Source organism: Oncorhynchus masou, chromosome 18 (genome assembly GCF_036934945.1).
Source record: "Oncorhynchus masou masou isolate Uvic2021 chromosome 18, UVic_Omas_1.1, whole genome shotgun sequence".
Taxonomy (NCBI): domain Eukaryota; kingdom Metazoa; phylum Chordata; class Actinopteri; order Salmoniformes; family Salmonidae; genus Oncorhynchus; species Oncorhynchus masou.
The window spans coordinates 41,739,440-41,752,860 of NC_088229.1; the positions used below are offsets into that span (position 1 = coordinate 41,739,440).

The 13,421-nt window shown below is 44.0% G+C and overlaps 1 protein-coding gene across 1 annotated transcript; it reads right to left on the reverse strand.

Moving 5' to 3' along the window:
* Positions 1 to 4,791: 4,791 nt before the first annotated feature.
* LOC135504636 (translocating chain-associated membrane protein 1-like 1) lies at positions 4,792 to 13,211 on the reverse strand. Its single transcript, XM_064923371.1, has 11 exons — positions 12,857 to 13,211; positions 12,392 to 12,452; positions 12,129 to 12,247; positions 11,681 to 11,797; positions 11,513 to 11,571; positions 10,764 to 10,848; positions 10,470 to 10,540; positions 9,154 to 9,258; positions 8,563 to 8,706; positions 8,256 to 8,416; positions 4,792 to 8,145 (listed from the first exon to the last, which is right to left on the reverse strand). Exons 1-11 carry the CDS (start codon positions 12,974 to 12,976, stop codon positions 8,075 to 8,077), a joined length of 1,113 nt encoding a protein of 370 aa, XP_064779443.1. The 5' UTR covers positions 12,977 to 13,211; the 3' UTR covers positions 4,792 to 8,074.
* Positions 13,212 to 13,421: the final 210 nt, after the last annotated feature.

Here is a 13,421-nt window from a genome sequence, read left to right on the forward strand (position 1 = left end):
AACCTCTATGCAGGACTGCCTTCAACCTATAAGACTCCAGGTATAACCTCTGTCCAGGTTGCAGGGCCTGCAGACAGAGGTTAACAAAATGGGCAGTGGTAGATTCTGCAGCAGTCGTTTCATTGCAACAATTTAGGATGCTCACCTCTCCTTTGAACTGTGATACGCTGTAAAGCGCCAGCATTTCTGACGTTAGCTGGTCATTAAGTAGATACTTAGGCGGTCCTCAAGTGAATGACTATATTCACTCAATAAGCCCATTGATGAACATACACATGATGTCAGCAGGCACAATAGGAGACTGGAGTTGATCTCAGACTGGCCACATACAGAGTATCCTATCCTTCACATCTCTTTCCTCTCCCATCTCTCTAACACAAACCAACCCACACACCCACTCACCCAACAGAGTCAGGGCTCTATAGGCCGTGTAGATTTTGTCATTGTATTCAGGGACACGTGTGATGTAATTGTCACAGAATGCTAGTAGACAATATGTTCTAATTTGGGTGTGTTGTATTGTGCAGTGATGATTGAAGCATATGTATGGTACATGTTCTCCGTGGAGAGGAGGAGTTTCTACATATTCAGGGGGCCTGTCCTCGCATTGTTTGTGGGACAGGCAACTGGTTGGCATGCTGCTGGGTTTTTGTTTGAAAGAGCTCTTATTGATCCAGTTGATGATTTTTGTTTTTTGTGTAAATACTTTTCGCTGGCCTATATCTTTCCGTTTGCTAATAAAAGCCTCACTCTGGGCACTGTGAAACCATACCGCTGGGTCATTCTCTCTCTCTCTCTCTCTCTCTCTCTCTCACTCACTCACTCACTCACCACCACCACCACTCACTCACCACCACCACCACCACCACCACTCACTCACTCACTCACTCACTCACCACCACCACCACTCACCACCACCACTCACTCACTCACTCACTCACTCACTCACTCACTCACAGAGGTTTGGGAGCCTTGTAAAGAGCTGAATAGCTGCTGCCTGGTGTGGTGTTGTGTGATGGAGAGTGTGTGTGCGAGAACTGGTGTCATCCTGGCGACCCTGCAGAGCTCCAGTCTGATTGTCTGGTTCCCACTGATCCATCATGCTGTCTGATCACCGAGAAAATCGCCATCACTCTGAAACATAGCACCCACACCGAGATACTTTAGCACTGAGGCAGAGGTTTGTTTCTACCGTGTCTCTCTCCCTCGTTCTCTTAATCCATTTTTCCCTCGTTCTCTCTATCCATTTCTCCCCTGTACGCCTGTTTAGTGTGGCTTTTAACGCTAAGGGATATTGACTGTAGGTCTAATAGTGTGTGTGTGTGCTTCCGTATTTCTGTGGTTGAATGTGTGTGAGAGCGTCTGTAACTGTGTGTGTGTGTGTGTGTGTGTGTGTGTGTGTGTGTGTGTGTGTGTGTGTGTGTGTGTGTGTGTGTGTGTGTGTGTGACTCTCTCTCTTTCTCTCTCTGAGTGGTGATTTATTAATGCAGGTCGAGCTGCCTGCAGCTATCCCCCTGCAGACTGCGATGGTCCCTCAGGTGAGACTCATCGTTGCCCTCTTGTGGGCCAAAGGTAGAGGATGCTTATTGCAGTCCTGCTTTTTCCATAATCAGGAGGATTGTACCATTATTTTCACATTAAAACAGGAAGCCTTAATACCAGAGGGAAATAAGGGAGGATGGCGAGGAAAGGGGGAAAAGAGGATCTGAGAAAACACACTTTTTCTTGTGCACTTGTCTCAAAAGTGCATCATCAAACACCAGCCTATTTGCAGTTATACACATGCACACACACTGAAGACTTCATATGGATCCACAATGAAAATGATTAAGTGCAAAGGACCTAAGCAAGTTAGCTAATTTGAATAAATAAAACCAAATGTATTAATTGTAATGTATAATCCCTTAGCTGTGCTTAATTTTGAATGTGTCTCTACTTGTGTGTCTTGCATCGACTCCCACGTACCCTGTCTTAAATCCCTGCAATTCAAAGGTTTAGTCAACAGCTTTATTTGCATCCGCACACATTCCAGATCAGAGCAATAACAGATCTTACAAATACTAGTGTTTTCTTTACTTTGTATAACACCTGCTCTTTCCATGGGATAGACTAACCAGGTGAATCCAGGTGAAAGCGATAATCCCTTATCGATATCAATAAACTGTTTACTCCATTGGATTGTGTATGTATGCCATTCAGAGGGTGAATGGGCAAGACACAAGATTTAAATGTCTTTGAACGGGGTATGGTCGTAGGTGCCAGGCGCACTGGTTTGAGTGTGTCAAGAACTGCAAAGTTGCTGGGGTTTTCACTCTCAACAGCAGGACATCCAGGCAACTTGACACAACTGGGGGAAGCATTGGAGGCAACATGGACCAGCATCCCTGTGGAAAGCTTGACACGTTGTAGAGTCCGTGCCCCAACAAATTGAGGCTGTTCTGAGGGGAAAAGGGGGTGCAACCTAATAATAGGAAAGCGGTCCTAATATTTTGTACAATCAGTGTAGAGCTTCAAGTCACGTAAGTACATAAACAATTCCTGCAGCTACTGTACAGCCTCCGCACCCCAGAGCTGTATTGGCTTCGTCTCTAACTGCCGTAGTCCCTAACACGGCCACTAGTTTATCACTTTCACTGCTGCTTGTTTATATCTGTGGCCTTTGGGGTAGGGTGCCGCATCCGGCCCCACCATCAACCCTGCAATCCCCCCCCACTGCTGAACCGCACCCTACAGCTTTACATGTGATTGCCCCCACAGCTTATAGGCTCATCACTGCCTGGTATGGCAACTGCTCGGCATCTGACTATAAGGCGCTGCATAGGATAGTGCGTATGGCCCAGTACATCACTGGGACCAAGCTTCCTGCCATCCAGGACCTATATACAATTAATCAAATAGCCACCCAGACTATTTACATGTTTCTTTATACTGCTGCTACTGGCTGTTTATTACCTATGCACAGTCACTTTACAAATGACCTCACCTAACCTGTACCCCTGCACATTGACTCTGTACTGGTACCCCCTTTTATATTTTATATAGCCTTGGTATTGTTATGTCATTGTCTTGTTTTGCTTTTTTTGATTTGATACATTAAAAAAAAAACTTTCATTTATTTAGTAAATATTTTCTTAACTCTTATTTCTTGGTTAAGGGCTTGTAAGTAAAGCAACAGGTGTTGTATTCGGCTCATGTAACAAATACATTTTGATTTGCTTTGATTTGAGCTACAGCTCCTACCAATAATGGCACCACCCACTCCTTAATTTCTGCCAGGATGTCAGAGGTGGGGAGACTTCAGGTCTTGGTTCATCCTCATTACCTCCCTGATTTCATCCTTGGCCTCTCAACATACTTTCCTTTGTTCCCCTCCACCTTTTCCAGCAGCCCTTTCACCTGCTCGTGGTTGGTGAGGTCTTTGTTGTTGAAGACATGATATACATTCCCACACCTCCCTTTTGGGGCCATTTTCATGAACTCCTTTATCAGCATGCCCTCCAGATCTTCCTCACGTTTGAACAGAACCAACCCATATAGTTCTGCAACCCATAGAAGCAAGGCCGGTGTCACAGAAACAGGGTGTATCTACAACCACAGGATTCCCCCCCCTTGTGAGACCATATGCTGGTGCGGTTGGCCTTGGGTTCCTCCTAATGCAAGACAATGCTCGACCTCATGTGGCTGGAGTGTGTCAGCAGTTCCTGCAAGAGGAAGGCATTGATGCTATGGACTGGCCCGCCCGTTCCCAAGACCTGCATCCAATTGAGCACATCTGGGACATCATGTCACGATCTATTCACCAACGCCACGTTGCACCACAGACTGTCCAGGAGTTGGCGGATGCTTTAGTCCAGGTCTGGGAGGAGATCCCTCAGGAGACCATCCGCCACCTCATCAGGAGCATGCCCAGGTGTTGTAGGGAGGTCATACAGGCACATGGAGGCCACACACACACACTACTGAGCCTCATTTTGACTTGTTTTAAGGACATTACATCAAAGTTGGATCAGCCTGTAGTGTGGTTTTCCACTTTAATTTTGAGGGTGACTCCAAGTCCAGACCTCCATGGGTTGATAAATTTGATTTCCATTGATAATTTGTGTGATTTTGTTGTCAGCACAATCAACTAAGTATTTAATAAGAATATTTCATTCAGATCTAGGATGTGTTATTTTAGTGTTCCCTTTATTTTTTTGAGCAGTGTATGTAGGGGAATGTATAGTTATACCTACAGTAGTTGAAATGTCATATTAGAACGTTGATTTGAAATGACAAAATTAGAAGGCTCCAGATCCAAATGTGCTTAACTATTAGTTATTGATTAACCATTAGCCTTGCTAATAGCCCGTCTCCGCTTTTGCAAACTCATTTGTAGCTTTTTGTTTGATCAAGGAAGTAATGCACAGAGACTGTAAAGGCATAATATTACAATATCTAACAATTACACAACACTATTTAAAGGTACAGAAATATTTAGACCAAAGTAGCTTTGAACCCAGAGTGAACCTTTGAACCCAGTAACGGCTACAACCCTGGCGTCGCAAGCGCCATGCTCTACCAACTGAGCCCCCCTCTAATCTAAAGTTGAACATAAGAAAAACAGCAGGAGGGGCAGACACAGCAATATAAACATCAGTTGAAAGTTGTCTCATAAGCCCCTGCTGTACGACTGACAAGACATTCCTCATTCTAATACAGTAATGAGTATTTTAAAAGGACTGCACCCCCCCAACATATGTAGAAACACTCAACTTTAGGTTACGTAACAAATCCCAAAGGCGACAGCATCACTCTGGATAATCAAAGGCTTTATTCAAACATGAATTAAGTACAAACAAAAGAAATACCAAGATTTTTGCATAAATTTACATTCCAGAGCATTTCAGAGACGACACGTTTTTTTAAATATTTTTTTTTTAAATCGAGAAGCAAGCAGCAAAAACACCACAAAACAAGGACAGTGCATGAACCATAACCATGTTTTTCTTCTACGTACCTGGCTGCTATGAAGGAGTATGCATCCCATTGCAAATGCATCAAATGGTCGTTGCCACCTAAACGGCTGATATACACTAATACATTATTAGCATGGGACTTTGAATTGTGTTGGCCCATTGCCACCTTACCAGAGAACAAACGGTCCTTGCAGTCAAGACTCGCGCTAGGCTACAGAACAGTGCTACAACCAAACATGCTGACAGTACACAGTGGCATCCATTGGTGTCATGCTTCACTACACTGTATGTTTCAATAGCGGTTGTAGCATTGAGAAGACAACTCAGAGAGGGTTATCATGTGTCCTAACCTGGCTAGAGAAACTCCTGTTCCTCGGCCCCCTCAGTGTATCATGACATCAAATCAATTCATAAAGGAATGGATGAAGGGCAAAATGCTAATCTTTCCTTTATTGTAATTATCACTTCACCAAAGTGTTGTATATAGTTAGATGTGTTAGTGCCACACACCAGCTAGGTGAAGTGAAATGTGTTGTTTTACAGGGTCAGCAATAGCCTGGTCCTTGATCAGATACTAATATCCTAGTCAACGTCTCTAACTATGGTTGTCATGCTAGCAGAGGAGTTGGTTAAAGAAGACACAGGTCTGGGATCAGGCTAGTGTAAGAGTAGGACGACCCACTGATTTAAATACACCTTAGAACAATAAAAAAAAAAACATATCAGGATCCTTGCTGATCAAACAGTAGCTTTGCTACCTAGTGCCATGGACAGCAGATAGCAATTACAGTAGAATACAATACAACTACAGTACAGTTTCCACATAGTGCTTTCTGAGCATCATCTTATGGCAGAGTGGTTCTCATTTACTCTACTCAATATATACATCCCGATGGTGAAACTGAAATGTGAACCCTGACTTAGAAAGGGGAGAAAGCTTTGTCTTTTGATGTAGAAAAACATGCCAATGTGGATGCAAAATACAGATATTTATATGTGTTGAATATTGGTGAACTAAGTTCTTCAAATCTATAAAAATAGCTTTAAAAATTCTGACCACTTTTAGTACAGTGTAGCGTTAGATTCATGTAGATTTTAAACATCAGATACTGTAAAGTACAGAAAAGGTAAAAAAGGTCCTCTGCTCCACCTTTCCTCCTCAGAGACATTTGCCACATAACAGAACACAAGTCCTCCACACTCAACTTAAGATAGAGCGTTATGAGGACTAAACTAGTCACGACTCATGTACTTCCTGGCAAAAAACAAATAAACTATGCAACCTACCAAACAAGTAGCCTGGTCCCAGACCAGTACATGCGTCAGCCAACTATAAACGCTAGTCAGAGAAGTTGGTGAAGCAGAGTTGAGATCAGGTTCACCAAAGCAGGACTGGTAACTTGGCCCATTTGTGGCAACAGCATTGGGTCTACAGTAGGACATAAGTGTCCAAAGGCAAACGTCTGAATCACTGGAAAGGTGGAGCAAGAATCCCCCCCCAAATTTGGCAAACAGAACTCACAGAATCCCTTTCATACAGGACAAGGTTAAGGAAGGGCCAGAGGTTGTAAGCATCCAACAACTAACTTTATATAGAAAGTACTCAGTTGTCACTCATCTTCTTCGTTACAAAGGCCTTTCGTCAATGAACAAAAAAGGGTGAAATGAAAACAAGGTAGAGGATTTAAAAAGGAAACGAGGGGAGTCTATAAACTGGTTGTGTCGCATTCTATAATGCCACAAGGGAAACAACGTCTCCCCCCCCCCCCACCACCAAGAAAAAAAGCAAAGACGAAAGCATGACTCACGCGGCGCATTCACTTCCTCACAGACGCAGCAGAAGCATTACCACAGGTAACAATGCAAGGGCTCAAACACGCACCAACAGACACCTCTCCCATCTGAGAACGGGGCGTACAGTAGAATAGGTAGGTGTTTCCGGAGGCAGCTGCCCGCCATCATATACCCCGATATAAAAAAAGGCAAACAGAAAAGGAAACCCAAGGAAAATTTCACAGCTCGCACCACTGACATTTTAAGGACACTTAAAGGAGTTTTGCATTATTTGGGTTGAGCGCCGAGACAAAGCGTTTCACTTTGTACCTCGTCTATGCTGGTTAAGAGAGTTGCCAAAGCATGATATATAGATATTTTTTAAAAACAAGATACGACTGAAATAAATAACTCAAAACTCTACCAGCAGATGTGAAAAAGGCCACCGAATGCTTCTGAGATATGCAAACTCAAAACATGACAGCACGTCAAAACCCAACCATGACCCTCGAAGCTTAACAATAACTTGAGCGCAGAAAGGACCGCCGTTGTTAAATGAAGAGATCATGGATCAAAATCCTGAACTGAAAACACAAACCTCACCTGCACAAATCCTACTCTTACATGAATGCATCATTTGCTGAAGAGATCTAGTTCTGCATGGATAAAGACAGTATCTCCCGTCAGGAGTTCCGGTTCCTGGATGAAGGCCGGTTGAGTCAGAAGATGGGGGCTACTAATGACAAACAGTGCCCTCAATCCCATAATAGCCCAGGTTTCATATGGCAAAAGGCAGGTAACAATACAGGCAGTAAACAGACACCTTTTAGGAGTTAAATGGTGAGGTCCCTATTCAATCGAAACCAACGGCCAGGTAAACGGCTAAACTTTATGCCCAACGTTTGCCCATTCTTTCTTTTACATGTTCGGGTGAGAACATGAATCCTGACATGCACTCTTGCAATGCAAATTGAACGGTACTTGTTTGACTTCCTCATAAACCCGGTTAACAAGTTTGATAGAATCAGGCCCTGAAGCTGGATGCAATAGGAAGTCCTCTCCAAAAGGGACACTTTTTGACCAATTTATCCAGTTAAAGCGTTTAACCAGTCGACCATGCCCGACCTACATTAATTACATCCTGAGAAAGAACGACTGAACACACGTATCAGGTCATCAAAACAGAACCTAGTTTTTAACAGTTCTAACTCAAGAGATGGTTAAGTTACGGTTTCTTTGTGCGCTTAAGTGGTTGTTTTGGCGAACAGTAAGTTAACTTTTTTTTTTATGTGGTGAAAAGTGTCACATTGAGAGCAGCTCCCTCACTTAGTTCTCTCCCTCCATCTCTACAAGGCTTTTCTTGCCCGAGGTGATGTCTTGTCATCAGACTTCAGACCAACACCGTTGGCAGAACCTCCTAACAAAACAAAAAAGGAACAAGAACAACATGTCAGAAACATATTTGCGTCACAGAGTTACAAATGGCTGGAGGTGGGTGTTTAGAGTGGGCAGCGGTGGGGGACTCACCCCGGACTGGGTCCTTCTTGTGGGGCTTGCTCTTTGGGCTGATAGCCTTCACCTTGGAAGCCTGGCTCTGGCTGTGCTCCCTCCACTTCTTCAGCTGAAAGTTGATGAATTTCCACATCATCCAAGCCTGGGTGAGGCAAATGGCAGCCAGGCATGTCATCCTGAGTCAGGGAAGGAAACATGAGGACCAGCCATGAGCAGGCTTCTATTCTTTTAGAAAGAGGAAAAGTTGTAACTTGCTCTCAAGGCCTCAATCAGAAGGGGAGAGAGGGCAAATTAAATAATGACCTTAAGGAACATGACTTGCCTAACGGTGAGCACATTAAAGTTTCCCTCCGCCAGTGAGAATCCCTGGTTCTCTGCACGGGGCAGTCCGAAGCCGAATGTCAGTACGGAGAGGGTGAGGGTGACAAGGCGTGCGATGACGAAAAGCATCGCCCACAGAGTGAAACTGGGAAAGGAGAATCAGAGGGGGGGGGTTACAAGTCACCACGGCAATAGCAGTGACATCTTCTACAGGCTCATGTAAGAAAGGGTTCCCCCCTAACTTTATCCTGGGGCAAGTTTTTTTTTTTGTTGCCCTAGCACTATACAGCAGATTCAAATAATCAAAGCTTGATGAGGAGTTTGTTATTGGAGTCAGCTGTGTGATGCTAGGGTAAAAAATATATTTTAAAAAAATCAGCATGCACCCGGGGGTGGCCCCAGGACAGAGTTTGGGAAATCCTGATGTAAGACAACATCACTACCAAGTTATTCAAACCAAAATCAGGGGACGCCGACATAGAAGGACAAGCTCCCATTGGATCACACGAGTGAGTTGCTGAAGGATGGTGATAATTCTAACTAAACTCCAAAGCCCTGTGTGCAGATTCTACTGCCAGTGTACAATCCATACCCCTTCTGCTTGTTCTCGTCACTGAAATAGAACAGGCGCGAGGCGTGGAACAGGAGCTCCACCAGGGAGTGAGGTACAAGCAGCACCAGGCCCAGCCGGTGGAGGCTAGTGAACACACAGGAAACAGGAAGTCAGCACAGCACCAGGTAAAACATATCAGAACTTCAGATGGCATTTTTTGTCCAGGGATTAACAGCACTTAAATACTCAATATTATTCACATTTGCAGCAGGAAGCATTGTCTTTTAAAATACATCCAGATGATTTATGCATATCTACCATAACAGCCTATAACTGATGCATGCATGTATAAGCTGCAGTACTCCAATATTGTTCAGTAGTAGGAGTCCGATCTATTAGAAAGATTGCATTTTGTTTTATTTGGTAAGAACGGCACCACTGCGAGTGCTGCTAACCTAGCGGAAACGGCAACCCTGAGGCCGATTGAGGACATGGTCAGCCAGCCCCGACAGGGGTACAGGATACACCACATTGAAGCGATTTGCAAATAGTCTTGAACGACCTCCTTCCTTCCCTAGACTCTCTTCGGCCACGCCCGGTGATCAGGAACAGATGTGGGGCACACTTGAATCAAATTAATGCCCTGTGCTGCCTTTACCCAGTCTTCCAGACCAGCGGTCTTGAAGGAGAGAGGACGGAGGGCCATTACATAATATTGGGCCAAGGTTCAGAAGTCAACTAAACCAGTTAGAGGTACTACTGATGATTCTACCATCTGCTATTACTACTAAATCTTTCCATAGCCACTTTCGCCAGAACAAATTAGTTTGTCAGACATAACCTGTGTGTGGTAAGTTTAAAAGACTGCCCGTATTTTGAGGATAAAGTAAGGAAATGTTTACAACTAACCCCATCCATCTCCCCCACCCAGCACACAAACTCTCGTTGGGATATATGACATAAACAGGATTGTTTTAACAGCGGTATCCCTCTGGCATAGTTTGAATACCTCCCTTGTTGTCCGCATCGTCCCGTCACACTGAACCAGGCCACCTCACACACAGTCACGAGGCGATAAGGGAATATCCACAGCTGCTCACACACACACACACTTCAGTGCAATGACCGGAACACCCAGATATGGAGTGCGTTTACCTCTCTGCCATACCAAACCCTTTCCTCGGATTGAAGAGAGGTTCTGCCGCTTCATTCAATTATTTGGGAAACGGCTCACTCAAGGCCACGGAATACAGGCTAAATAAAAGTGCAAACAGAAAACTTCCCGAAAGGCAGCTCCATTCTAATAGCCCATTCATCCTCTTATCTGACCACTTCGCTGAAAAGGACACACTCACTTTAAGACGTAGGCACCGGTGATGTGGAAGACGTAAAGGCAAATGTAATAGAGCTGGCGGGGAATGTCCTCCTGAGAAACAAGCAGGACAGAGCCTTTATTCATGACTACTGAATCAGTGTAAGATGAGAATAAAGAATAGGAACTAATATATATATATATTATATATATAGAAAACATTGGGGTCACAAGACGTAGCACAATTACAGTATAACAAGATATGTCCTTCCAGGTTTTAAAATAACAAATGGGTCATCTTTAGGACCTAACCCCTGGTGCGATCATGGATGCTTACCTTTCGCACTTTCTGGAAGTACAGCTCAGGAAGGGCGTGGAGCCAGTAGGCCATTTGGCAAATGTAGAAGAACTTCACCTGAAAGCTGCAGAGGACAGGTGACAGGCAGGCAGAGGGAGAGATCAGGTCTATCAATGTAGGGAGGGAGTGGATATGATTGGAAGGTTTGACCATGATAATTTCAATCCCGTAATATATGCATTTTTACAAACATGTTATTTGATGGTACATTAAAGTCCATCAATAATAAAAAAGGTAATTTGGGAGAAAATATTCTGTTCAATCTATGCATACCTGCTTATTCCATTTCCCACAAATTAAAATGCATAGAAATAAGATGCCTCATAACACAATGACAAATCTGGAAAGGATGGGAAGAGAGAGAGAAACCTGGCGCTGTGTGTCTAGCTTGAGTAAAATATCCCATTCTTAATAAATATTTCAGGGGAACATGTTTCAACATCTAACATGGATTTGATGAGGCAGCCCAATACAGCAGAAGTGTACACCCACACGCAATACTGGGGCTGCAATGCACCCTGGGAAAGCAAGGCCTGTCCGATGTGCTAACTCAAAACAGCCGGGCCTTCCCAGAAAACCTGTGTTCAAGAATGCTTGGTAACTCTAAACAAAAACACACAGAACGAGCCGTGATGAATAGAGGTCTTACCCTGTCCTACTGACATATTGTTGAAATAATGACCGAGCAAGCTGAAGGTGGAAAATGAAATGTATAAATCCTTACTTACACCATGTGGGTGTGTGGATAGCCCGCCCATAGGAAAGTAGGATTTGTTGCAAATTCCTCCTAACAGATGAAAAGAAGAGAAGGCGTGAGCCAAAGAACAAATACAATGGGATGGAGTGCTCGTCTCGTCACATAATGTTCCCTGGCAGTGCTTCGTTGGCCTTTTTACCGCTGTTAAGATGCTGCAGCCCCAGATGAAGGAGATTAAGTAGAAGGCAGCAAGCTGTCCCGACTCATTGAACTTGCTGTGTTTGGTTTTTGACAGATGCAACCGCCTATTCATTTTCTGAAATCAGAGAGAATAGGACATGAGAAGCTGGGAAACGTGTCAGCTATCATTTGTTGCGGGCTGTGTAGTGGGTGTGGGGGGATGCTATTAGAATGGCTAAGAGGGTGAGGAGGATAAGGCTGACGAGAGAAGGCTCGACCTTATTTTATGACTCACACAGAGAGATGGAAAAGAAAGAGGGACACACACACACTATCGCATACACAGTGACGTATGTATTCTGTGGAGCAACGAACTTTACAGAGGTCCCGCTTTCTCTCTCAGGTCACACACACACACACACACACACACACAGTGTGTGTCAGGGTCTGTGTGCATAGCCACTCACGTCAAGAACGTATTCCTGTATTAAGGCGTGGAGTATGACAGCGATGAGCAGGTAGAAGAACACGGTGGCCAGGTCTTTAGGACCGTACTGGTACAGGTTCACTGGCTCAGCCCTCTCATCTGGTAACACACAAAGAACAAACAAAAAACATGGCTCAAGGGAATCAAATACAAGGTATTGGATACAAGTACTAAATAATGTAATAAAAAGGCAAATTATCTTGTTTTTAAAAATAGATACAAAAGACAAATGTAAAAACTTACCAAGACCTTGCGTCACATTGTACTGGACAGTGATGAACATGACGGCAAACTTTGCTGTCACCTACAATAAAGGAAGGACATAAGTGCAAATGTGCATGAGAGTCAACAACAGTAAAAATGTGTTAGGCAGAGGTTGGGTGGATAATGTAAACAATCCCCGTATTTTGCTGTAACACGGATAGATGTCAAAGCTAACTGGCTAGCAATCCATTTGGCAATATTAGATCGCCAACTAGGCTGTGTGAAACGCCAGCTAACCAGGCAGCCACGAGCTTGAACAATGCCCCCCCCCCCCGTGTGCAATCAGTGTGACACATGAGAAGGGAGACGCTAGCGCCCAGCCCCCCTCGTCAACATAGACGATGCTTTTTTTTATATATATATATATATATAAAAAGAAGATCTAGCTACTTGCCCTACCTAAGCTAACTTATACAGCATACATCCCAGGATTTAACACTGTACCTCGAACATCAGGCCGAGGAGAATGACCATAGCCACACACGAAACCATATCGGCGTGATTCTGGATCACGAACTCGTGGCTCAGCACCGCCGGGCTCTTGTTCTTCTTACGGAAACCCATGGCTGACCGATACAGCTCTCCCTCCCTGCCGCACTTCAGTCACTCGCTGCCCCCCGCTTGCACACAGATGCAAACTCACCTCTTTTGCTCCCTCCACCACTGCCAGTACACTGGGTAAATTGCAGGTCATGTGTTAGCTAAGAAACGACAACAAAAAAAGATGTACCAAACACACACGCGATTTGTTCATAAATCAGTTAAACGTCAACCAGTATTTTTTTTTTTGCCAGCTGCACAAATGCTGACGTCTATTTTGTATGGTAATGAGGAAACCGTCAAAATAAAAGCCCGCAATTGAAAACTGCAACGTGGAGAAGTCAATCAAGATGCTATATTACATTTGAATCAATGTACATTTGTATTGTGCGTATAAGCACATGTAGGGAGGAATTTACGAAAACAATTATAAACATGCTTCTAAAAACATTTTTTTTAAGACCACTAT

Excerpts from the sequence above, each read along its gene's own strand:
- LOC135504636 (XM_064923371.1), bottom strand. The coding sequence starts at position 12,976 with ATGGGTTTCCGTAAGAAGAACAAGAGCCCGGCGGTGCTGAGCCACGAG. Across the intron at positions 10,849-11,512 it reads TATCCACACACCCACATGGT|CTTTCAGGTGAAGTTCTTCT; the intron begins GTAAGTAAGGAT and ends TGTCCTCTGCAG. Across the intron at positions 10,541-10,763 it reads ACTTCCAGAAAGTGCGAAAG|GAGGACATTCCCCGCCAGCT; the intron begins GTAAGCATCCAT and ends CTTGTTTCTCAG.